Below are 26,907 nucleotides of genomic sequence, written 5' to 3'. Positions count from 1 at the left end.
GCAGCATGGGTGAGGGTACAAAACATCGCTTATTGTCAATGATCATTGATTATAAATATTGATGGAAAATTAAAAATGAAAAAAAAAAAAAAAAAAAAACGGGGGGGGGGGGGGGAAGGATGACTTGGTGGAGGAGTGAGGTGGGGGAGCAGTACAACTTTGCATGTTGATAAATATTCATGGAAGGTTTAAAAATAATAATAATAAAAAGGAGAGAATTTTTTTGGGGGGGGGGGGGGGGGGGGGGGGGGGGGGGGGGGGTGTAACGAAGGCAAGGTGGTGACAGGTGTGGGTACACAACTTCACATGTTTACAATAAATGTTCATGGAAAAGAATGAAAGAAGTTTTATGAAATTCTACCAATTGGTTGGTTTGTTATGTACAAATCTGTAGATTTTCAAACAATTAAAGGGCAATAACTCTAAGGAAAATTGACCAATTGAAAAAAAAAATGACAGACATCATCGAAGTATGTTGGTTCATATTTATTTTAAGTTTCATGAAATTCCACCAGCTTGTTACTGGGAAATGGCTGCAGATGTGGATTTTTCATTAAATCAAGGGCAATAACTCTAAGGGAAATTGACCAATCCAAAAAAAACTTGATGGGCATCATTGCAGTATGTTGGTTCATATTTATTTCAAGTTTCATGAAATTCTACCTGTTAGTTACTGAGAAATGGCTGCGGACGGACATTTTTGGGCATTTTTCATTAAATCAAGGGCAATAACTCTAAGGGAAATTGACCAATCCAAACAAAAAACTTGACGGGCATCATCGCAGTATGTTGGTTCATGTTTATTTCAAGTTTCATGAAATTCTACCTGCTAGTTACTGAGAAATGGCTGCGGACGGACGCACACATGGACGCGACGGACGGACAACGCCATTTCAATACCCCCCTCCCGATTTCATCGGCGGGGGATAACAAAGGTGGTTGTTTTTACAGACTTGTATATTTGTGTTCCATTGATATATCAATCACATTTCTTTAAATAGATCAAGATAAGCTTAATAGAAATACACAGAGGACCAACTCAACAATTTTTCAGTTATTGCCTGCCAGATCAAAACATTAAAATTATTGTCTAACAGTCTATTACATTTGACAACATTATGTTAAAAGATGTGGACTGTAAAAGGAAGTTGTTATCAACAAGATCCATTTAAACAAAATTAACAGAGGGAAATAAGAGGGTTGTCCAAGAAAATCGGGAACTTTTTTTATTATTTCGAAAATAAGCGACGCATGAAATAATTATTTTAACTGATGGTATTTCAATGTATACTCGACAGGACTATAGAGTTTAAAATTAAATACCTCTCATATTATTTGTGTATTCTTTAAATAATGGACGGCAGTCAGTTCTAGTCGGCGCACGCTCAGTTTTCCTCCTACAAAAAGAAGTGGCTTCCATTTAAACTCATATAACTTACCCGATATACAACACATAGGATTAAACTTGATATCGTCGTTAATGGCAATGTGTGGGGTGTAATTATGTAGCATTTCAAGTCTTTGACCTCACTTGCTTTAAAATGGTTATGTAATTTTGAAAGTAACAGTCACACGCACTTTCAGAAATTGCGACGTCAGATAAGTTTGCGGTGCAGAAAGTATTGATAAAATATTGTGTAGGTAGCGGTATGACTCCTTAACAAACTGAACGGGAAGTGGAAAATTCTGGAAGTCAGGCAAATGTTAGCAGGACACTTGTCTTTACGTGGCACAAACGTTTTAAGGAAGGTTGGGCGAGTGATTCAAAGAGAGGGCGACATAATACTTTTAACACTTTCTGCGCCGCGAACTTATCTGATGTCATCATTTCTTAAAGTGAGTGCGACCGTTACTTTCAAAATTACATCACTATTTTAACGTAAGTGAAGTCAAAGACTTGAAACGCAAAATAATTATGTGCCACATGTTGCCATTAACAACAATATAATTTTTAATCCTGTGAGATGTATATCGAGAAAGATAAATGAATTTAAAAGGAAGTTGCTTCTTTTTGTAGGAGGAAAACTAAGCGTGTGCCAACTAGCGTGCGACTGCCGTCCATTATTTAAAACATACTCGAATAATACGACATATTTAATTTTAAACTCTATAGTCCTGTCGAGTATACATTGATATAACACCAGTTGAAATAATTATTTGATGCATCGCTTATTTTCGAAATAATAAAAAAAAGTTCGCGATTTTCTGGGACAACCCTCGTAATAAGAAGTAGCTATGATTCCTGCAGATGACTTGTCCCTTGAACGATGTTTCAGCTATGTTCAGGACATGCATAATAATAACTTAAAAGAAGCATATAATTAAACTGTTTTAAGAGAATTTAACTGCATTAATCAGACATGAACTTTAAGAGTTAACATCACATTTTGATAAAATTCTTTTGTGACTGATAACATTGAGAAACTAAATTTACACAATGGTTTACTGTATGCAACATTTTATTACTTTTCCATAGTAAGATGTTTGTGATTAAACTGTATCATATACATAAATATACATGATTGTTCTGTTATTTGTTTTAGAAAGCCTTTGGTGAACCAACTGCACTATTTCAAATCAGATACAACACTTGGTATGATCTTGATAGAAAGACAGACTGGCTTGATGCTATGTGACTTAATGCTATGCCCACTTTTTGCCAGTCTCCAATGTGGCCTTAATTCCTGAACTAAACTGTAATTCAAACCGTAAGCAATGTAGTGTTAATGTTCTTGTATACTGTGCTTTGCCTTAATGTCTTCTATCTTTGTATTTGTATGTTTGAATAAATTCCATTCAGCACTTTCACAGTTATAACACAGACAATAAAATAAAGGCAGTAAAAGGAAGCATGCATTTCCTCTCAATGTCCTCTGTCATTCTATAAATATACATGTATAACAAAATCCCTTCAACAGTTTCAAAGTTATGGCCCAAACAACAAGGTGCATGGATATGCACAGACACTTAGACAGAGTGGTAACTATAGCACTTCAACCAACAGACTTGATCAATATAGAAGTAAATATTCCTAACCACTCTCCTGAACTGACTGGTACCTTAAGTAACTGGATCAACAGTATCACCTGGTAACCAATCTTCAAAGTTTATGACAATTTAGGTTGCAAATTCTTTCAATTACTCAGTAGATTTTAACAGTTTAAAGAAGTCCCATTGATGTCACAAGCCCAGACTTTTTCGAACATGTTTTTTTGCAATTTCTTCAAACTTTTCTCTCTCCTCTCGCCACATCTTGGCTGCATCAACATTTGCGGCACTTTCATCATTTGGTTCTGTAATATTATAAAATCATTTATAACAAAACATAGTACTTAGTCTTTTACATAATTATGTCTGATACTACTGTCTTTCCGCTACAGTCTGCACTTTAACACTGCACTCTACTGCAATCCAATCTTTTCTAGTCCAAAACACACCAAGCTAAAAAATTTAGTCTTTTCATTTTGTTTGCTTGATTTCTTTTCACCTGATTTACAAAATAAAATTCTTTCTCATCAGTTAGTAAAAACCTTTTCCTTTCATAATATTTGAAATGCTTTACATTTAAACAACACTACTGCTCAGCAACAATAGGCCCCTACATGACACATGGATAAGTCCAATAGCTCTACCTATTCTCTGAATAGTCGAGCTTAAAAACACTAGAAGATGCTTTTGTAGAAAATCTCGAAGCACAGTAGTAATAGGTAAGAAGTCAAACAGGGACAGGAGTGAAAATCAAAGAGACACTGATGGTTGGCTTAGTGACTGAAATACAATTTCATCTGCATGTCCAATCATCCTATGAAGTTTCAATGTTCTGGGTCAAGTGGTTCTCAAGTTATAGACTGAAAACAGTTTTCCATGACCTTGACCTTGACCTTTGATCGAGTGACCCCAAAAAGCAAAACAGGTCATTTGCTCTGCATGTCCAGTCATCCTGTGAAGTTTCAACATTGTCGGTCAAGTGGTTCTCAAATTATTGATTGGAAACTGTTTTCCATGTTCAGGCCCCTGTGACCTTGACCTTTGATGGAGTGTCCCCAAAATCAATAGAGAATTAGGGATTAACTATACTTTTCATGTCCAATCATTCTACAAATTTTCAACATTCTAGGTCAAGTGATTCTTAAGTTATTGGCCGGAAACGGTTTTCCATATTCAGGCCCCTGTGACCTTGACCTTTGGTTGAGTGACCCCAAAAACGATAGGGGTCATCTAATCCATAAGCCCTAACACCCTTAGTTTCATTTCAGCATCTTGACCCATATTAAAGTTATCTAACTGAAACAATCATCCACACACAAAAAAAATCTAAGTCCGCAAAAAAACATCTTTACCAGGTAGAGATAAGTCAAAATGCACCTAAAAATTTGATGAATCATCCATGTTGTACCTCAGAAAAGTAGTGTTGGTTTTTCTGTATGGCCAATAATAAAAAACAAGAGGGCCATGAAGGCCCTGTATCGCTCACCTGACCTAGGAATCATCACGATTAACATTCTGACCAAATTTCATTAAGATATGGTCATAAATGTGGCCTCTACAGTGTTAACTAGCTTTTTCTTTGATTTGACCTGGTGACCTAGTTTTTGACCCTACATGACCCAGATTCAAACTGGATTTTGAGATCATCAAGCTTAAAATTCTGGCCAAGTTTCATGAAGATACAGTAATAAATGTGGCCTCTACAGTGTTAACAAGCTTTTCCTTTGATTTCACCTGGTGACCTAGTTTTTGACCACAGATAATGCAATATCAAACTCGTCCAAGATTTTATTGAGGTTAACATTCTGATCAATTTTCATTAAGATTTGGGCCAAAATTGTGACCTCTAGAGTGTTAACTAGCTTTTCGTTTGATTTGACCCGGCAACCTAGTTTTTGACCCCATAAGACCCAGATTCGAACTTGACCTAAAGATCATCAAGGTTAACATTCTGACTAAGTTTCATGAAGATACAGTCATAAATGTAGCCTCTAGAGTGTTAACAAGCTTTACCTTTGATTTGACCTAGTGACCTAGTTTTTGAACCCATCTGACCCAGATTTGAACTTGACCTATATATCATCAAGATTAACATTCTGACCAAGTTTCATTAAGATATGGTCATAAATGTGGCCTCTACAGTGTTAACTAGCTTTTCCTTTGATTTGACCTGGTGACCTAGTTTTTGACCTACATGACCCAGATTCAAAATGGACCTTGAGATCATCAATATTAACATTCTGACCAAATTTCATGAAAATACTGTCATAAATGTGGCCTCTACAGTGTTAACAAGCTTTTCCTTTGATTTGACCTGGTGACCTAGTTTTTGACCCCAGATGACCCAATATCAAACTCATCCAAGATTTAATTGAGGATAACATTCTGACCAAGTTTCATTAAGATTGGGTCAAAATTGTGACCTCTAGAGTGTTAACAAGTTTTTCCTTTGATTTGACCTGGTGACCTAGTTTTTGACCCCGGATGACCCAATATCGAACTCTTCCAAGATTTTATTGAGGGTAACATTCTGACCAAGTTTCATGAAGATTGGGCCAAAATTGTGACCTCTAGAGTGTTAACAAGCTTTTCCTTTGATTTGACCTGGTCACCTAGTTTTTGACCCCAGATAACCCAATATCGAACTCGTCCAAGATTTTATTGAGGGTAACATTCTGACCAAGTTTCATTAAGATTGGGCCAAAATTGTGTTTGTTTTTTTTGGGTTTAACGCCGTTTTTCAACAGTATTTCAGTCATGTAACGGCGGGCAGTTAACCTAAACCAGTGTTCCTGGGTTCTGTACCAGTACAAACCTGTTCTCCGCAAGTAACTGCCAACTTCCCCACATGACATATCAGAGGTGGAGGACTAATGATTTCAGACACAATGTCGTTTATCAAATAGTCACGGAGAACATACGCCCCGCCCGAGGATCGAACTCGCGACCCCGCGATCCGTAGACCAACGCTCTTACCTACTGAGCTAAGCGGGCGGGCTAATTGTGACCTCTAGAGTTGTTAACAGTCAAATTGTTGACGACAACGGACAACGGACGGATGACGACAGACACAGGGTGATCACAAAAGCTCACCTTGAGCACAAAGTGCTCAGGTGAGCTAAAAATACAAAATAAGCTTTTTATAGGAATAACAAAGGGAAGTACTTCTAAAACAAGAGGGCCATGATGGCCCTATATATCACTCACCAGAGTTGATCTGGCCTACTGACCTAGTTTTTGACCCAATATGACCAAGGCTTGAACTTGACCTAAAGATAATCAAGACAAACATTCTGATTAAATTTCATTAACATTTGGTTACAACTGTGGCCTCTAGAGATTTCACAAGCTTTTCCTTTGATTTGACCAGGTGACCTAGTTTTTGATCCCACATGACCCAGATTCCAACTTGACCTACAGATTATCAAAACAAACATTCTGACTAATTCTCATGAGTTTGAAACTTAAATTGTGGTCTCTGGAGTGTTGAAAAGATTTTCCTTTGATCTGGCCTAGTGACCTTATTTTTGACCCCACATGACCCAGATTCAAACTTTACCTAGAAATAATTAAGACAAACATTCTGACCCAGTTTCATACAGACTGGGTTACAACTGTGGCCTCTGAAGTGTTCACAAGTGTTTTCTTTGATTTGACCAGGTGACCTAGTTTTTGGCCCCACATGACCCAGATTCAAACTTGACCTAGAAATCATCATGCCAAATGTTCTGACTAAGTTTCATCAATACTGGGACACAACTGTGGCCTTTAGAGTATTCACAAGCTTTTCCTTTGATCTGACCCGGTGACCTGGTTTTTGATCCAACATAACCCAGTTTCAAACTTGACTTAGAGATCATCAAGACTAACATTTCATAAAGTTTCATAAAGATTGGGTCACAAATGTGGTTTCTAGAGTGTTCACAAGGTTTTCCATTAATCTGACATACTGACCTAGTTTTTGATCCAACATGACCCAGATTCAAACAGGACCTAAAGATCATCAACATTTACATTCTGACCAAGTTTCAGAAAGATTGGGTCACAAATGTGGTATCTAGAGTGTTCACAAGCTATTCCTTTGATCTGATTTACTGACCTAGTTTCTGACCCCACATGACCCAGGTTCGAACTTGACCTAGAGATCATCAAGACTAACATTCTGACCAAGTTTCATAAATATTGGGTCAAAAATGTGGTCTCTAGAGTGTTCACAAGCTTTTCCTTTGATCTGACCTACTGATCTAGTTTTTGACCAAACATGACCCAGTTTCAAACTTGACCTAAAGATCATCAAGACACAACTGTGGCCTCTAGAGTGTTCACAAGCTTTTCCTTTGATCTGACCAGGTGACCTGGTTTTTGAGCCAACATAACCCAGTTTCAAACTTGACCTAGAGATCATCAAGACTAACATTTCATAAAGTTTCATAAAGATTTGGTCACAAATGTGGTTTCTAGAGTGTTCACAAGGTTTTCCATTAATCTGACATACTGACCTAGTTTTTGATCCAACATGACCCAGATTCAAACAGGACCTAAAGATCATCAACATTTACATTCTGACCAAGTTTCAGAAAGATTGGGTCACAAATGTGGTATCTAGAGTGTTCACAAGCTATTCCTTTGATCTGATTTACTGACCTACTTTCTGACCCCACATGACCCAGTTTCGAACTTGACCTAGAGATCATCAAGACTAACATTCTGACCAAGTTTCATAAGTATTGGGTCAAAAATGTGGTCTCTAGAGTGTTCACAAGCTTTTCCTTTGATCTGATCTACTGACCTAGTTTTTGACCCAACATGACCCAGTTTCAAACTTGACCTAAAGATCATCAAGACACAACTGTGGCCTCTAGAGTGTTCACAAGCTTTTCCTTTGATCTGACCAGGTGACCTGGTTTTTGATCCAACATAACCCAGTTTCAAACTTGACCTAGAGATCATCAAGACTAACATTTCATAAAGTTTCATAAAGATTGGGTCACAAATGTGGTTTCTAGAGTGTTCACAAGGTTTTCCATTAATCTGACATACTGACCCAGTTTTTGATCCAACATGACCCAGATTCAAATAGGACCTAAAGATCATCAACATTTACATTCTGACCAAGTTTCAGAAAGATTGGGTCACACATGTGGTATCTAGAGTGTTCACAAGCTATTCCTTTGATCTGATTTACTGACCTAGTTTCTGACCCCACATGACCCAGTTTCGAACTTGACCTAGAGATCATCAAGACTAACATTCTGACCAAGTTTCATAAATACTGGGTCAAAAATGTGGTCTCTAGAGTGTTCACAAGCTTTTCCTTTGATCTGACCTACTGATCTAGTTTTTGACCCAACATGACCCAGTTTCAAACTTGACCTAAAGATCATCAAGACACAACTGTGGCCTCTAGAGTGTTCACAAGCTTTTCCTTTGATCTGACCAGGTGACCTGGTTTTTGATCCAACATAACCCAGTTTCAAACTTGACCTAGAGATCATCAAGACTAACATTTCATAAAGTTTCATAAAGATTTGGTCACAAATGTGGTTTCTAGAGTGTTCACAAGGTTTTCCATTAATCTGACATACTGACCTAGTTTTTGATCCAACATGACCCAGATTCAAATAGGACCTAAAGATCATCAACATTTACATTCTGACCAAGTTTCAGAAAGATTGGGTCACAAATGTGGTATCTAGAGTGTTCACAAGCTATTCCTTTGATCTGATTTACTGACCTAGTTTCTGACCCCACATGACCCAGTTTCGAACTTGACCTAGAGATCATCAAGACTAACATTCTTACCAAGTTTCATAAATACTGGGTCAAAAATGTGGTCTCTAGAGTGTTCACAAGCTTTTCCTTTGATCTGACCTACTGATCTAGTTTTTGACCCAACATGACCCAGTTTCAAACTTGACCTAAAGATCATCAAGACACAACTGTGGCCTCTAGAGTGTTCACAAGCTTTTCCTTTGATCTGACCAGGTGACCTGGTTTTTGAGCCAACATAACCCAGTTTCAAACTTGACCTAGAGATCATCAAGACTAACATTTCATAAAGTTTCATAAAGATTTGGTCACAAATGTGGTTTCTAGAGTGTTCACAAGGTTTTCCATTAATCTGACATACTGACCTAGTTTTTGATCCAACATGACCCAGATTCAAACAGGACCTAAAGATCATCAACATTTACATTCTGACCAAGTTTCAGAAAGATTGGGTCACAAATGTGGTATCTAGAGTGTTCACAAGCTATTCCTTTGATCTGATTTACTGACCTACTTTCTGACCCCACATGACCCAGTTTCGAACTTGACCTAGAGATCACCAAGACTAACATTCTGACCAAGTTTCATAAGTATTGGGTCAAAAATGTGGTCTCTAGAGTGTTCACAAGCTTTTCCTTTGATCTGATCTACTGACCTAGTTTTTGACCCAACATGACCCAGTTTCAAACTTGACCTAAAGATCATCAAGACACAACTGTGGCCTCTAGAGTGTTCACAAGCTTTTCCTTTGATCTGACCAGGTGACCTGGTTTTTGATCCAACATAACCCAGTTTCAAACTTGACTTAGAGATCATCAAGACTAACATTTCATAAAGTTTCATAAAGATTGGGTCACAAATGTGGTTTCTAGAGTGTTCACAAGGTTTTCCATTAATCTGACATACTGACCTAGTTTTTGATCCAACATGACCCAGATTCAAATAGGACCTAAAGATCATCAACATTTACATTCTGACCAAGTTTCAGAAAGATTGGGTCACAAATGTGGTATCTAGAGTGTTCACAAGCTATTCCTTTGATCTGATTTACTGACCTAGTTTCTGACCCCACATGACCCAGTTTCGAACTTGACCTAGAGATCATCAAGACTAACATTCTGACCAAGTTTCATAAATACTGGGTCAAAAATGTGGTCTCTAGAGTGTTCACAAGCTTTTCCTTTGATCTGACCTACTGATCTAGTTTTTGACCCAACATGACCCAGTTTCAAACTTGACCTAAAGATCATCAAGACACAACTGTGGCCTCTAGAGTGTTCACAAGCTTTTCCTTTGATCTGACCAGGTGACCTGGTTTTTGAGCCAACATAACCCAGTTTCAAACTTGACCTAGAGATCATCAAGACTAACATTTCATAAAGTTTCATAAAGATTTGGTCACAAATGTGGTTTCTAGAGTGTTCACAAGGTTTTCCATTAATCTGACATACTGACCTAGTTTTTGATCCAACACATGACCCAGATTCAAACAGGACCTAAAGATCATCAACATTTACATTCTGACCAAGTTTCAGAAAGATTGGGTCACAAATGTGGTATCTAGAGTGTTCACAAGCTATTCCTTTGATCTGATTTACTGACCTAGTTTCTGACCCCACATGACCCAGTTTCGAACTTGACCTAGAGATCATCAAGACTAACATTCTGACCAAGTTTCATAAATATTGGGTCAAAAATGTGGTCTCTAGAGTGTTCACAAGCTTTTCCTTTGATCTGACCTACTGACCTAGTTTTTGACCAAACATGACCCAGTTTCAAACTTGACCTAGAGATCATCAAGACTAACATTCTGACCAAGTTTCATAAAGTTTAATTCACAAATGTGGTCTCTAGAGTGTTCACAAGCTTTTCCTTAAATCTGACCTACTGACCTAGATTTTGACCCTTTTTTGACAAAGGGCCATAACTTGAACCAGTCTGATTTTCAGGGGGACACAACTAGGGTACCAATACATCATTCTTACAAAATTTGGTCAAAATCCCCCTGATAGTTTCTGAGAAGATGCGATAACGACAAATTGTTTACAGACGGAAGGACGGACGGACCACGGACGCAGAGTGATTTGAATAGCCCACGGTAGGCTAAAAACTTGTCCAGAAAAAAGTTAATTCTACAGCTGCACTACATATCTACCTAATGTTTTGCAACAATAGTAATGCTGCATTTACCTATATATACCATTTAGTTATAACTTGTGCCTGGGTTTGCATTCTACAAATCTAACTGTTGATAGCTTTTTTATATCTATCAATACCAATCATCTTACTTTAAACATAATTTCATTTTCAAATTAGTGGGGAAACTGATATAAAAACACATTTATTATACTTTATCATATCAAAAGGAGGTAATTTCATGAACAAATAAAAGCACCGCCTATGGGTGCCATCGCTCGTCTGCAAGTGCTGGACAATATGTAAGAAAAGAGTTATAGTTCAGATTTTCTAAGTATAAAAAGGGCCATAATTCTGACAAAATGCAGGTTAGAGTTATGGTTGTTGACCTACATTATCCCCAAATGATGATAAACAAATGTGCAAAGTTTCAAAGCTGTAGCTCTTATGGTTTTTGAGAAAAGGTGACCTAAACAAAAATTTTAACCAAGAAACTCGAATTTTCTAAGTACAAATAGGGTCATAATTCTGACAAAATGCATATCAGAGTTATGGGTCTTGGCCTACATAGTCCCCAAATGATCATAAACTAGTGTGCGAAGTTTTGAAGTTGTAGCTCTTATAGTTTTTGAGAAAAGGTGGACCTAAACTAGAATTTTAACCAAGAAACTCAAATTTTCTAAGTACAAAAAGGGCCATAATTCTGACAAAATGCAAACAAAGTTATTATTCTTGGCCTACATAGTCCCCAAATGATGATATACAAGTGTGCAAAGTTTCAAAGCTATAGCTCTTATAGTTTTTGAGAAAAGGTGGACCTAAACAAACATTTTAACCAAGAAACTCAAATTTTCTAAATACAAAAAGGGCCATAATTCTATAAAAATGCATATCAAAGTTATGGTTCTTGGCATACAAAGTCCCCTAGTGATGGTTAACAAGTATGTAAAGCTTCAAAGTTGTAGCTCTTACAGTATTTGGGAAAAGATGGACCCAAACAAAAATTTTAACCAACGCTGACGCAGACAATCAAGTGACAACAATACCTTGTAGATTTTTTTCAAAAATCAGACAAGCTAAAAAGAGAAAAAAAAACAAGAGGGTCATGATGACCCTGGATCGCTCACCTGAGTAATATGAGCTACATGTTTCAAATATCAAACTGATGCTAAAATATTGAGAAAGTAGGTCAGTAGGTCACATTCATGTTCACTGAAAGTCAGTTTTAAAATCGGTGTGCAAAACTGTACAGTCATGTCATTCAAATTTCAAGGCTGTACCTTAAACTAGATGCCCACGGACAACATGTCGAGCCCACCAGCTGTCAAATGGACTAGGAGTTGCACGTGACACCCTGTCTCATTGAGGCAAACATTTATGCCAAATAAAAAATGATTGCAAAAAGTTACAATATTAGTTATTTACAGTATCAACAAAGGGAAGTAAATCTTTAAAAAAAATCTAAGTCAACAGAAAAATCCTTACCAGCAGAGAAAGGTCAAAAGACACCTCAAAATTGCATGTAACATGTATATTGTACTACAGAAAAGTGGTCTTGATTTTTAATAAAAAAGTTACAATATAAGCTATTTATAGTAACAACAAAGGGAAGTAATTCTAGGTTCTTGCACATGACACTCCGTCTCATGATGGTGAACAATTGTGCCAAGTTACATCAAAATCCCTTCATGCATGAAAAAGAAATGCTCCAGACAAAGTCATTCTTGTATCTGACATTTGACTTCTAAGTGTGACTTTGTCCTTAGACCTAGGGTGCTGGTTCTTGCGCATGACACTCCGCCACATGGTTGTGAACATTTGTGCCAAGTTATATCAAAATCCCTCCATGCATGAAAAAGAAATGCTCCGGACAAAGTCATTATTGAATTTAACCTTTGACCTCCAAGTGTAACCTTAACCTTTGATATAGGAACCTGCGGTTTGCGCATGACACTCCAACTCAATGAGTTTAATATTCATGCCAAATATAAATGAGATTGCTCCATGCATGTCAAAGTTATGGTCCGGACGGACGCACGCACATACACGGAACAGTCATTTGGACAACTATGTCTTCGCTTCCGCAAGCGGGCTCGACAAAAACAAGAAAGTAGGTCAGTAGGTCAAGGTTACAATCAGGTGACCCCTTATCACTTGGGGTCAATCAGGTAATCATAACTAAACAGTCTAGGAACTAGAAGATGCTTTTGTAGAAACGCGCATGTCTCCCCAATGCATAGTCATATAGACAAGAAGTCAATAGGGGACAGGAGCAAATGTCAAAGAGAAACTGGTGCTTCGCTGCAATAGGGATCACCTACTTGGCATGTCCAATCATCCCACTAAGTTTCAACATTTTGGGCCTAGTGGTTCTCAAGTTATGAATTGGAAACAGTTTTCCATGTTCAATCCCTTGTGACCTTGACCTTTGATCGAGTGACCCCAAAATCAGTAGGGGTCATTTACTCTGCATGTCCAATCACCCCCTGTATGGAGTGACCCTAAAAACAATATGGGTCATCTACTCTCTCTGTAAGTCCTATCACCCTATGAAATTTGAAGGTTCTAGGTCAAATAGTTCTCATGTGGATTTCCATGTTCTGTCCACTGCAACCTTGACCTTTAATAGAGTGACCTCAAAATCAATAGGGCTCATCTACTCTGCCTGTCCAATCATCCTATTAAGTAAAGTTTCAACATTCTGGGTCAAGTGGTTCTCAAGTTATTGATCAGAAATGGTTCTGCATGTTCAGGCCCCTATGATCTTGACCTTTATTAGAGTGACCCCAAAATCAATAGGGGTGATGACTCTGCATGATCAGTCATCCTTTCAAGTTTCAACATTCTGGGTCAAGGTTTTCCATGTTCAGGCCCATGTGACCTTGACCTTTAATAGAGTGACCCTAAAATCAATAGGGATCACCTACTCTGCATGTCCAATCATCCTTTGAAGTTTCAACATTCTGGGTCAAGTGGTTCTCAAGTTATTGATCGGAAATGCTTTTCCATGTTCAGGCCCCTGTGACCTTGACCTTTATCAGAGTGACCCAAAAATCAATAGGGGTCATCTACTCTGCATGAACAATCATCCTATGAAGTTTCAACATTCTGGGTCAAGTGGCTCTCAAGTTACTGATCGGAAATGGTTTTGCATGTTCAGGCCCCTGTGCCCTTGACCTTTAATAGATTGACCCCAAAATCAACAAGAGGGTCATGATGACCCTGGATCGCTCACCTGAGTAATATGAGCTACATGTTTCAAATGTCAAACTGATGATAAAATATTAAGAAAGTCAGTAGGTCACATTCATGGTCAATGAAATTCAGTTTTACAATTTGTGTGCAAAACTGTGTATGTCATCAAAATTTCAAGGCTGTATCTTAAAAAACAAGAAAGTAGGTCAGTAGGCCAAGGTCACAGTCAAGTGACATCATATTACTTGGGGTCATCAGATAATTATAATTAAACAGTCTTGGAAATAGGATCAGATGATTTTTTAAGTATTTTTCCTATACAACTCACATAATAACTAAGTGACCCCAGGGCGGGGTCTCTTTTAACCCCAGGGGCATAATTTGAATAATTTTGGTAGAGGACTACTAGACAATGCATCATACCAAATATCAAAAGCCTAGGTCATATGGTTTCAGACAAGAAGATTTTAAAAGCTTTTTCCTATACAAGTCTATATAAAACTTGGGACCCCCGGGCAGGGCCTCTTTTCACCCAAGGGGTACAATTTGAACAATTTTGGTTGAGGACCATAAGACAATGCTACAAACCAAATATCAAAGGTCTAAGTGTTGTTGTTTCAGACAAGAAGATTTTTAAACTTTTTTCCTATATAAGTCTAAGTAAAACTTGGGACACCTAGGGCGGGGCCATATTTGATCCTAGGGTGATAATTTTAGGACCACTAGATGATGCTACATACCAAATATCAAAGCCCTAGGCCATGTGGTTTTGTACAAGAAGATTTTCAAAGTTTTCCCTATATAAGTCTATATAAACCATGTGACCCCTGGGGCGTGGCCATATCTGACCCTAGGGGGATAATTTGAATAATTTTGGTAGAGGACCACTAGATGATGCTACACACCAGATATCAAAGCCCTAGGCCCTGTGGTTTTGGACAAGAAGATTTTTAAAGTTTTTCCTTTTGGTTGCCATGGCAACCAGAGTTCTGCATGGAATTCAATTCTTTGAACAATTTTGAAAGGGGGCCACCCAAGGATCATTCCTGTGAAGTTTGGTGTAATTCTGCCCAGTGGTTTTCAAGAAGATTTTTTAAAAAATTGTTGACGGACGACGCACTACGCATGACGGACGACTGATGACGGACGACGGACATCAAGCGGTCACAATAGCTCACCTTGTCACTTTGTGACAGGTGAGCTAATAAGGGTCACCTACTCCGCATGATCATACATCTCATGAAGTTTCAAAATTCTGGGTCAAGTAGTTCTCAAGTTATTGATGTTCAGGCCCCTGTGACCTTGACCTTTGATTGAGTGACCCCCCCCCCCCTCCCCCAAAAACAATAGGGTCGTCTACTCAATAAGCCCTACCATCATATGAAGTTTGAAGGTTCTAGGTCAAATGATTCTCCAGTTATTGATCGGAAATGAAGTGTGACAGACAGATAGACAGGGCAAAAACAATATGTCTTCCCCAGTGGGTGGGGGAGACATAAATATGATCTGATAATTTTTGAAGTATTTTTCCTATATAACTGATATTACAAGTGACTCCCAGGGCGAGTCCTCTTTTCACACAAGGGGTGTAATTTGAACAATCTCGTTAGAGGATACATTCCAAATATCAAACACATAGGCCTTACACTCTCAGACAAGAAGATTTTTATTTATTTTTTTCTCTAAAAGTCTATGTTAAACTTGAGACCCCAAGGGCAGGGCCTCTTTTCACCCCAGGGGCATAATCTGAACAATTCTGGTAGAGGAACACTAGGCAATGTAACATACCAAATATCAAAAGCCTATGCCTTGCAAGATTTTTAAAGTTTTTTTCCTATATAAGTATATGTAAAAGAAGAGACCCCACGGGGCAGGACCTCCTTTCACCCCACGGTAATAATTTGAATAATTTTGGTAGAGGACCATTAGATGATGTCACATGCCAAATATCAAGGCTCTATAAGTTTTTCCTTTTTGGTTGCCATGGCAACCAGAGTTCTGCATGGAATTCAATTCTTTGAACAATTTTGAAAGGGGGTTACCCAAGGATCATTCCTGTGAAGTTTGGTGTAGTTCTGCCCAGTGGTTTTCAAGAAGAAGATTTTTTAAAACTAGAATGTGTCTGTAGGACACAGGGTGTGCCCCCACTGTTACATTTGTCACAAATTAGGGGAAATAATTCAAATGTTTGCTGTCTTAATGGGGTATAGCCTCAACAAACATTTTATGAAAAGGATTCATTATTCTAGGCCATATACTTTTTGAGCTATGAGCATCACAAACAAAAAATCCACTATTTTGGTTATTTCAAGGGCGATAACTCTGGAATAAGAGCTAAGATTCTCAAGAAGAATGCCAAGTGTGCAAGGTCACATTATGATAAAGACTCAAGCAAGGTTTCAAATACTTTTGAGCTAGGCACATAATTGGGTGAAAATGTGCATTTTTTGACTATTTCAAGGGCCATAACTTTAAAAATAGGGGGTGGAGCCAGCCAAACAACAAGGGGTGTGCAAGTTTATATCATGATAAAGACTCATGCAAGTTATCATCCATTTATATCCTATACTTTTTGAGCTAGGTGCATCACAAGGTGAAAATGTTTGACTATTTTCAGGAGCCATAACTCTGAAAATAAGGGGCAGAGGCAGACAAAAAATAGTAGGTGCGCAAGTTCATATCATAATAAAGACTCATGCAAGGTTTAATCAATTAATATGTAATACTTTTTGAGTTAGGTGCGTCACAAGGTGAAAATGTGCATTTTTGAATATTTCAGGGGCCATAACTCTGGATATAGGGGGCGGACCTAGATGAAAAATAGGAGGTGCACAAGTTCATATCATGATAAAGACTCATGCAAGGTTTAATCAATTTATATGTAATACTTTTGAGCTAGGCGCGTCACAAGGTGAAAATGTGCGTTGTTGACTATTTCAGGGGCCATAACTCTGGAAATAGGGGGTGGACCAAGATGAAAAATAGGAGGTGCGCAAAATCATATCATTATTAAGACTCATGCAAGGTTTCATGAATCTATATCAAATACTTTTTGAGCTAGGCGTGTCACAAGGTGAAAATGTGCATTTTTCACTATTTCAGGGGCCATAACTCTGGAAATAGGGGGCAGAGCCAGACAAAAAATAGGAGGTGCGTAAGTTCATGTCACGATAAAGACTCATGCAAGGTTTCATCAATTTATATCAAATACTTTTGAGCAAGGCGCGTCATAAAATTCGGACGGACGGACAAGACCAAATCTACATGCCCCCACCACTCATGGGGGGGCACAAAAATGTTAACGGACACATGACGGACGACTAACGACACACAACAGACATTGAGTGGTCACAAAAGCTCACCATGAGCCTTTAGCTCAGGTGAGCTAAAAAGTTAACCTTGGTGCCTGTGGCCTTGACCTTTGCACAAGACACAATGTCTCGTAATGGTGAATAATTATGTCAAATAATTTTAATATACAACAATGCATAAAAAGTTACAGACCAGACAAATAAATAACAAGGCAGTCTGAAAGACAGCTATATCCCCCGCCATTGTTATGGACAGTGAAAGGGTTTACGGTATTGGGTGGAACCATTAAACAATCGAGTTGTGACCATAAGCTGGCAGGGGTGAATTTGGAATTCTGCACATTGTCTTGATAAATGGAATATTACAGCCAAGTCATATTAAAATCCTTCAAGGAGTTAAAGAGAATACAGAGCAGACATAAAATGGAAGGCTTAAACACTTGACCTTGAGTTGTGACCTTGACCTTAAGCCGACATGGCTGACTCGTGAGTTCTGCACATCATTTTGATGAGGTGCTCATTTGACCCAAGTTTCATGATTATCCTTCAAGGGGTTTAGGAGATATAGAGCAGACACAAAATGGAGGGCTCAAACATTTGACCCTGAGCTGTGACCTTGACCTTAAGCCGACATGGCTGACTCGTGAGTTCTGCACATCATTTTGATGAGGTGCTCATTTGACCCAAGTTTCATGATTATCCTTCAATGGGTTTAGGAGATACAGAGCGGACACAAAATTGAAGGCTCAAACCTTTGACCTCAAGTAGTGACCTTGACCTTGAGCCGACATGGCTGACTCATGAGTTCTGCACATCGTCTTGATGAGGTGATCATTTGACCAAAGTTTCATGATAATCCTCCAAGGAGTTTAGGAGATACAGAGTGGACACGAAATGGAAGGCTCAAACCTTTGACCTGGAGTTGTGACCTTGACCTTGAGCAACATGGCTGACTCATTAGTTCTGCACATCGTCTTGATGAGGTGATCATTTGACGCAAGTTTCATGATTATCTTCCAAGGAGTTTAGGAGATACAGAGCGGACACAAAATTGAAGGCTCAAACCTTTGTCCTCGAGTTGTGACCTTGACCTTGAGCCGACATGGCTGACTCACAAGTTCTGCACATTGTCTTGATGAGCTGATCATTTTGACGTAAGTTTCATGATTATCCTCCAACGGGTTTAGGAGATACAGAGCAGACACGAAATGGAAGGCTCAAACCTTTGACCTCGATTTGTGACCTTGACCTTGAGCCGACATGGCTGACTCATGGGTTCTGCACATCATTTTGATGAGGTGATCATTTGACCCAAGTTTCACGAAAATCCTTCAAGGGGTTTAGGAGATACAGAGCGGACACGAAATGTTACGGATGGATGGACAGACGGACGGATGAACAGAAGGATGGACGGACGGAGACCATTCCTATAACCCCCCACCACTCGTGGCGGGGGATTAAAAATGTTCAAAGGTGACCCTGACCTTGGAGATAGGGGTCTGGGTCTTGCACTGCTGCACGTAATAATTAACTCATTCTGGGGAACATTTGTGCCTAGTAATTTCAAAATCCTTTGATAAACGGTACAGTTATGGACCAGACAAGAAACTGACTATGTTAACCATTGACTTCTAAGTGTGACCTTGACCTTGGAGCTAGGAGTCTGAGTCTTGCACATGACAAGTCATCTTATTATAGGGAAGACTTAGGCCAAGTTATTTTAAAATTTCTTCATGGATGGTAGAGTTATGGCAGGCCATGTTAACCTTTAAGTGTGACCTTGACCTTTGAGCTAGGGGTCTGGATCTTGCGCACAACACATCATCTCATTATGGGGAACATTTATGCCAAGTTATTTCAAAATCCCTTTAGGGATGGCAGAGTTACTGACCGGACACAAAACAGACCCTGTTAAACTTTGACCTCTGAGTGTGACCTTGACCTTGAAGCTAGGGTTCTGGGTCTTGCGCACAACATGTCTCATTATGGTGAACATTTATGCCAAGTTACTTCAAAATCCCTTCATGGATGGCAGAGTTATGGATAGGACACGAAGCGTAACGGACGGAAGGACAGACGGACACAGCCTATTTTTCTTTGAAAAAGGCGGGTAAAAAAATCGAATACCCGAGAAAAAATGAACATACCAGCTAACATACTGACAACTGATAGAAGAATCTTCTCCACACTCTGTACTGGACTCCAACGTTCCGCACTTGTCTCATACCCCATTGGATCATCCCCAGGTGCATGTAAAATGGAAATACAAACACGACCATCAGGGTATACTGAAATTCAAAACAAGCAAATTTGGTGAATAGGTATCCCCTGCCAATACAAAGGTTCCTACAAAGCACATATATTTTCATTGTCAACTCTCCCAATGTCTCATTCCTTCCTCAAGTTATTTAGCTAAAACAGCTTACATTTGTTTTAACAAGCAAATTCAGTGAATTTCTATCCCCTGCCTTATAAATTGTTTTCTTACCGTGAATGAAGGAAGTCACCTGTTATATAACATGTCTAGAGTGAGTGCAAATATTTTCCACGGACATCTCTGGAAATCACTCTGGACATCTTTCAAAATGTTATGGAATGTTTACAGACACTGCGGAAATGTAACACTTAGAAAAATTTCTGGTCGTTTTAACTCATTTTTCTGAGGACTTTAAACACATCAGAAAACAATCAGCATCCCCCTGCAAAACTGGAGTTGGAAATACTAAGAATTCATTGCATTTTTTAAAGAAATTATTGAAGTAAATTCCACTGAAATCATAGGATTTCTTTGGAATAGTTTGGAAGCAAAAGCAAAAGTATTACGAAATGTCCAAAGTATTCCAAACAAATGCAAACTATAATAGTTATAAACTATTTTACTTTACTTTTTAATATTATCCATTTTGATAATATTCTTATAAATGATATTTCAAACTGTTTCTTTTTAGTAAAAAAATGTTAGTTTAAAAAGATATGGCTCTTTAAGTATACATTCCAGTTTGTGTTGTTTTACTGACATTTCACTGTCTACATACTTTGTCAGTTTAAAGGCGTATGCTAGAATTCCCTGTATATGAGATGGGTGAAAATTTTCCCAATAACAGAATTTCTTTAAACTTTGGATATTGAAGGACAATCATCTAAGAAACAAAAAAATGCAATAAAAATCATAGGTCACCGGATTCGAAAAAGAGTTATCTGCCCTTGAAAACTTCATTTTTGGGGGAATTCTGTTTTCAAGGGCAGATAACTCTTTTTTTATACCGGTGACCTATGATTTTTATTGCATTTTCTTGTTTCTTAGATGATTGTCCTTCAATATCCAAAGTTTGAAGAAATTCTGTTATTAGGAAAATTTTCGCACCAAATTCTAGCATACGTCCTTAACTATATGTAATTCGGAGAAATACATAAAAAGAAATTATATGTAACAGAATTGTAAAATCTTTAGTTTCTACCACTCCAATATCAGATCTAATTTAAATTAAAACCTTTATAGAGAAAAAGACATTAAAGAGAGATAAAATTCCTATCATGTATCTTAAGCATTCAGAAATTTCATTTTAAGTGTACATATCATCAAAGTACTATTACAATTGCATAACATTTTTTTCATCCTTTAATTTGTTTTATCCTTTTAAAGAAAAATGCAAAATTTTGAATGGGAGCAGTTACTTGACTGAGTTCCATCAGAATAAACATCAGCTAGTGTACTAAATTAAAAATAACTGTTTTAATAAAATAATTAAAGTTCAGTCTTACCTTTCTGAGATATATTACTTTCCTTTAAAATTGATAAGTTAACAAAATCCATTCAAATTTTCACTGTTTTACACCTCATTCCTTACACAGCCTATGCCAGACTGATCTCTTTGCATTCAAGTCCATGATGTAGTAATGCAATGAATTCTTGGTATTTTTGCAGGGGAAGGACCATTTGCGTGAAACTATTTCCAAACCAGGCCAGCAGTGTCATACAAGAAGATTTTTAAAGTTTCCACTATATACATAATAATAGTATAGAGAAAACTGACCATGCCCTCTGGCAGCCATGTTTTTTGAGGAATCAGAATAATTTGAACAATCTTGGTAGAGGATCACACAACTTAGGACCAATTGTGTGAAATTATTTCAAAATCAGACCAGCAGTTTGATGTTTTTTTAAAGATTTTTCTATTTTTAGCCCTGGCGGCCCTTATGTGCAACCAAGCGAAACCATCTGAACAAGAGCCATGTTAGACATGGCTAATCCCCCCGCCGGGCATATTATAATTGAAGGCTAAAGTTCCTGGCAAGTTAGTGTCTGAAAGTATTAATTTTGGGGAAAGCTTTGAAGAACCGTTTAGTTGTGGTCCGCATCAGGGGTTTTAAAGTTAATCTTAAAAAAAAAAAAAAAAAAAAAAAAAAAAAAAATGCAAGTCCACACAAAAATCTTTATCAGGTAGAAATTGGTCAAAATACACCTCAAAATTGGATATAGCATGCATGTTGTACTACAGAAAAGTGGTCTCGATTTTTCCCTACGACTAGTAATGAAAAAGTTACAATAAAAGCTATTTATAGTAACAACAAAGGGAAGTAATTCTAAAGAAGGGAACTGCGCATGACGCTTTGTCTCATGATGGTGTATAATTAATTGTGCCAAGTTACATCAAAATCCCTCCATGCATGAAGAAGAAATGCTTCGGACAAAGTCAATCTTGTATCTGACCTTTGGCCTCTAAGTGTGACCTTGACCTTAGACCTAGTGACCTGGATCTTGCGCATGACACTCCAACTCATGGTGGTAAACATTTGTGCCAATATATATCAAAATCCCTCCATGCATGAAAAAGATATGCTCCGGACAAATTGTTTTAAGAAAATATGATAAAGGGGAAAAACTCAAAAAATAGGCAAGGTAGAGTTATTGTTCTTGCACACTGCACTTCCTCCTAATGTGTTCTATCAGTGTATGAAGTTTGAAGAAAATCCCTCCAGTACTTTTAGGGTTATGCTCTGGACAAAATGTTTTAAGAAAATATGATAAAGGGGAATAACTCAAAAAATAGGCAAGGAAGAGTTATTGTTCTTGCACACTGCACTTCCTCCCAATGTGTTCTATCAGTGTATGAAGTCTGAAGAAAATCCCTCCAGTACTTTTGGAGTTATGCTCCAGACAATTTTTTTTAAGAAAATATGATAATGGGGAATAACTCGAAAAATAGGCAAGGAAGAGTTATTGTTCTTGCACACTGCACTTCCTCCCAATGTGTTCTATCAGTGTATGAAGTTTGAAGAAAATCCCTCCAGTACTTTTGGAGTTATGCTCCGGACAAAATTTTTTAAGAAAATATGATAAAGGGGAATAACTCAAAAATTAGGCAAGGTAGAGTTATTGTTCTTGCACACTGCACTTCCTCCCAATGTGTTCTATCAGTGTATGAAGTTTGAAGAAAATCCCTCCAGTACTTTTGGAGTTATGCTTCGGACAAAGATCGTTGCGGATGGACGCACGCACGCACGCACGGAGAGCATTTCTAATATCCCCTTCGCCTTTGGCGGGGGGATAAACAAGTACAGAAGAGGACCACTCAAGGAACATACAGGCCAAGTTTCATCAACTTCCACAAAATGAATCAGAGGAGATGTTTGTTAAAGGGAAGTGTGGAAGGACGGACCAACAGACAGATGACGGACGGTGAGCGATCACACGCGGTGAGCACTTTGTGCTCAGTTGAGCTAAAAAGGGGCCAAGCTAAAACATTTGAACAAACTTGACAGAGGAACAAGCCAGAATGCTACTGACCAAACTTGGTGCAGTTCTGACCAGTAGATTTAGAGATTTCATCTGAAGAAAAGTGTAGATGGACAAACAGACTGACTACGGATGGTGAGCGATCACACCAGCTCACCCCGATCACCCAGCACTCAGGTGAGCTAAGAATGTTTACTTACTATTTGGATGGAATAATTCACAGGTGAACTTCATTTTTGGAGGTCCAAGAGGATAATCTGCTGGAAATGTGAGTCTAGCTGGAAATACACCACCTTCAAAGCAAGTACCTTCTGGACCCCTGAAATACATTTGCCACTGTACATTGCAATTTTTTATATGGTTAATAATTCATTATTCTATGATATTAGTTCTTGCTAAATCTTTTATTTTAACATATCACGGAACACATATGTCCACCATGTCTAATTTTCAACTATTGAATGGAAACTGATTATTTCCTTGAGATCATGTGATTTTGACCTTTGACATCCTGACAGCAGTAACACCCAAACTATTAAGAGTCAGCAACAAGATGGCCATGATGGCCCTGTATCGCTCACCTGAGTACCATTGCTCAAAATGATATGATCAAGTTTTGACTTAGAGCACATAGGCATACACATTAAATATCATCAGGATAAACATTTTTTGTAACAGTCCCTTTTGACCTAGTCAGGGCCAATTTCCATACCAAGTTTGAGGGTCCTAGGCTCAAATGCTGCATTTTTGTACTAACATGACTATTCCTTACCCTAGAAGACTTAAATAACATTTAAAACCAATCTCATTAGATGCTGCTGAGATATAATCGTCTACATAAAATAAAGGGAGGTAATTTGTCATAAATTCAGTCAAAAGTTATCTACCCTGATTGTCCGAGTCCATCTGATGGCACAAATGACATTTCAAATCAGTATCTTCATTGGTTACTGAGATACACCCATTTTAATTTGAAACAAAGGGAGGTAATTTGACATAAAATCAGTCCATAGCTACCTACCCTGATTGCCTCAGCCCAACTAAAGACAATAATGAAATTTCAAATGAGTTCTATAAATATTTACCGAGATAAATCCATTTTTATTAAAATCAGGGGAGGTAATCATGCATTGGTATATGCATGTAGAAGATACAGGGTACAAGCCTATACAACAATATATTAGTAAAGTATTCATATTGATAAATGTTCAATCAAAGGGTTATCTAATATGACTATTCCTTAATTATGATGGAAGACATAAATAACGTTTCAAACCAATCTCATTAGAAGCTCCTAAGGTGTATTCATTTAGATAAAAAATATGGGGAGGTAATTTGTCATAAATTCAGTCAATATGTATCTACACTGATTATCCAAGTCCATCTGTTGACATAAATGAAATTTCAGATCAGTATCTTCATTAGCTACTGACATATACCCATTTTAATTTGAAATAAAGGGAGGTAATTTAACATAAAATCAGTCCTTAGTTATCTACCCTGATTGTCTCAGTCCAACTAATGACAATAATGAAATTTCAAATAAGTCCTATAAGTACTTACTGATATAAATCCATTTTGATTACAATCAGGGAAGGTAATCAGATATAAAATAACTCTGGAACCTACGACTGGATCTGACAGATTCGTCATGGAATCCAAGATTTATTGTATTTGAAGATATTTTGGAAGTTTGTATAAAATCAAACCATAAATGAAGTCTCTATATGGCTGCAAAAGCCAAAATAGCAAATTTTGGACCTTTAAGGGGCCATTACTCTGGAACCCATGATGGAATCTGGCCAGTTCAAGAAAAGAACCAAGGTCTTGTGGTGATACAAGTTGTGTGCAAGTTTGGTTAAAATCAAATCATAAATGAAGCTGCTATTGTGCAGACAAGGTCAAAATAGCTAATTTTGGCCCTTTCAGGGGCCATAACTCTGGAACCCATTATGGGATCTGGCCGGTTCAAGAAAGGAACCGAGATCTTATGGTGACACAAGTTTTGTGCAAGTTTGATTAAATTCAAATCATAAATGAAGCTGCTATTGTGCAGACAAGGTCAAAATAGCTAATTCTGGCCCTTTAAGGGGCCATAACTCTGGAACCCATAATGGGATCTGGCCAGTTCAAGAAAGGAAACAAGATCTTATGGTGGTTCAAGTTGTGTGCAAGTTTGGTAAAAATCAAATCATAAAGCTGCTATTGTGCAGATAAGGTCAAAATAGCTAATTTTGGCCCTTTTTGGAGCCATAACTCTGGAACCCATAATGGGATCTGGCCAGTTCAAGAAAGGAACTGAGATCTTATGGTGATACAAGTTGTGTGCAAGTTTGGTTAAAATAAAATCATAAATGAAACCACTATCATGCAGACAAAAAATTGTTGACGGACGCACGGACGACGGACGAAGGGTGATCACAAAAGCTCACCTTGTCACTATGTTTTTATAAGTCCAAAAGGGGGCATAATTTGGCCAAAATGCAGGTTAGAGTTATGGGACTTGATGCTATCAACTATTTTTATAACCCCAAAGACACATGTGAAGTTTCAATTCAACATCTGCATTAGTTTTGGCGATAATAACTTGCATGTAAAACTTTAACCAGGATTTTCTTAGTCCAAAAGGGGGCATAATTTGCTCAAAATACATGTCAGAGTTATGAAACTTGACCCAGTGAGGTTGGTAATTGATCTAGAAAAAGAAAAAATAAGTTTCAAACAGACCTAGGGTCAATTACTTTAGAATGTAATTAATTAAATTACAATTACACTGAGAACTGTCCAATTAAATTACAATTACCATTACATTAAATTTAGCAATGTAATTAATTAAATTACAATTACATTGCAAATTGTAATTAATTACATTCAATTACAACACCAAATGTGGTGCTTCTTACATGAACACTGTTGCAAAATTCTTTACTTTGTACTACATATACATGATAATTCACCTGTAAACTGATCTCAGTTATTTCAAAATTGAATTTAAGCTCAAAGTAAAATCTGTGTTTTCAGGAGAACATCACACAGTCTTTAATTTAAAGGCATATAGCTTTGAAACTTTCAAAGCTATATGCCTTTAAATGATAGCTGTATGTACTTGCATGCAAAACTTTAACCAAGGTGTGACGCCGACGCCAGGGTGAGTAGAATAGCTAGACTATTCTTCGAAAAAGCTTGGTAAATCTGCGCAATTCATGAAATGTGCATCAACAAATTTGTTATTTGCGCAATGATTTTAAAGATTACTTTTTGAAATGGGCAAGGAAACATTTGGCTAATAAATTCAATATGCAGTTTTTATCTGAATTTGTTAAATTAATATTTGCTATTCTGTGACATAAGGGCATAAAATTAGCCACCATTATCATATTGCGCAAACTAGTATCACCAAATCCCACAGAATCGTTATTCGTGCTTACGCTTAATGAGTTATCGCGGAAGAAAATACGTGGCTTTACTCGAGTATTGCACAAATACACTTCATAAATTTGACAGATTACATCGTATATTGGTCATATCAAATGGGACTGACATAACTGAACTTCATCTGATCAATGAACTCTTTGAAATTAAAGACAATCTAATGGAACTACATCAATGCACTGTGTTGTTCGTCCATTTAAGAAGAATGAGAAATCGGATGACAGCAAGGACTCGGCGTTAGCCGACTCAAAAATGATATCCGAATTCCGAGTTATAACAGGTGCCCGCAAGTCCGTTGTTTTTCCAATACAACTTGGTATTTTGGTAATTTAAACTTCA

General features: G+C 37.7%; 1 protein-coding gene across 1 annotated transcript in view; it reads right to left on the bottom strand.

The window, feature by feature from the left end:
- Window positions 1-2,441: 2,441 nt before the first annotated feature.
- Window positions 2,442-26,907, bottom strand: part of LOC123538458 (ubiquitin-conjugating enzyme E2 G2) — a 45,430-nt gene continuing 20,964 nt past the window's right edge. Inside the window, exons 3-5 of the mRNA XM_045322576.2 lie at window positions 23,337-23,455; window positions 19,547-19,687; window positions 2,442-3,293 (exon numbers count right to left, since the gene is read on the bottom strand). Of these exons, the coding sequence (XP_045178511.1) occupies window positions 3,181-3,293; window positions 19,547-19,687; window positions 23,337-23,455 (373 nt within the window). The 3' untranslated portion in view covers window positions 2,442-3,180. The remainder of the gene's footprint in view (window positions 3,294-19,546; window positions 19,688-23,336; window positions 23,456-26,907) is intronic.

The sequence above is a fragment of the Mercenaria mercenaria genome, chromosome 18, assembly GCF_021730395.1.
Source record: "Mercenaria mercenaria strain notata chromosome 18, MADL_Memer_1, whole genome shotgun sequence".
Taxonomy (NCBI): domain Eukaryota; kingdom Metazoa; phylum Mollusca; class Bivalvia; order Venerida; family Veneridae; genus Mercenaria; species Mercenaria mercenaria.
Note: the sequence above shows the minus strand (reverse complement) of the source record. Positions and strands in the feature narration are given on the sequence as shown.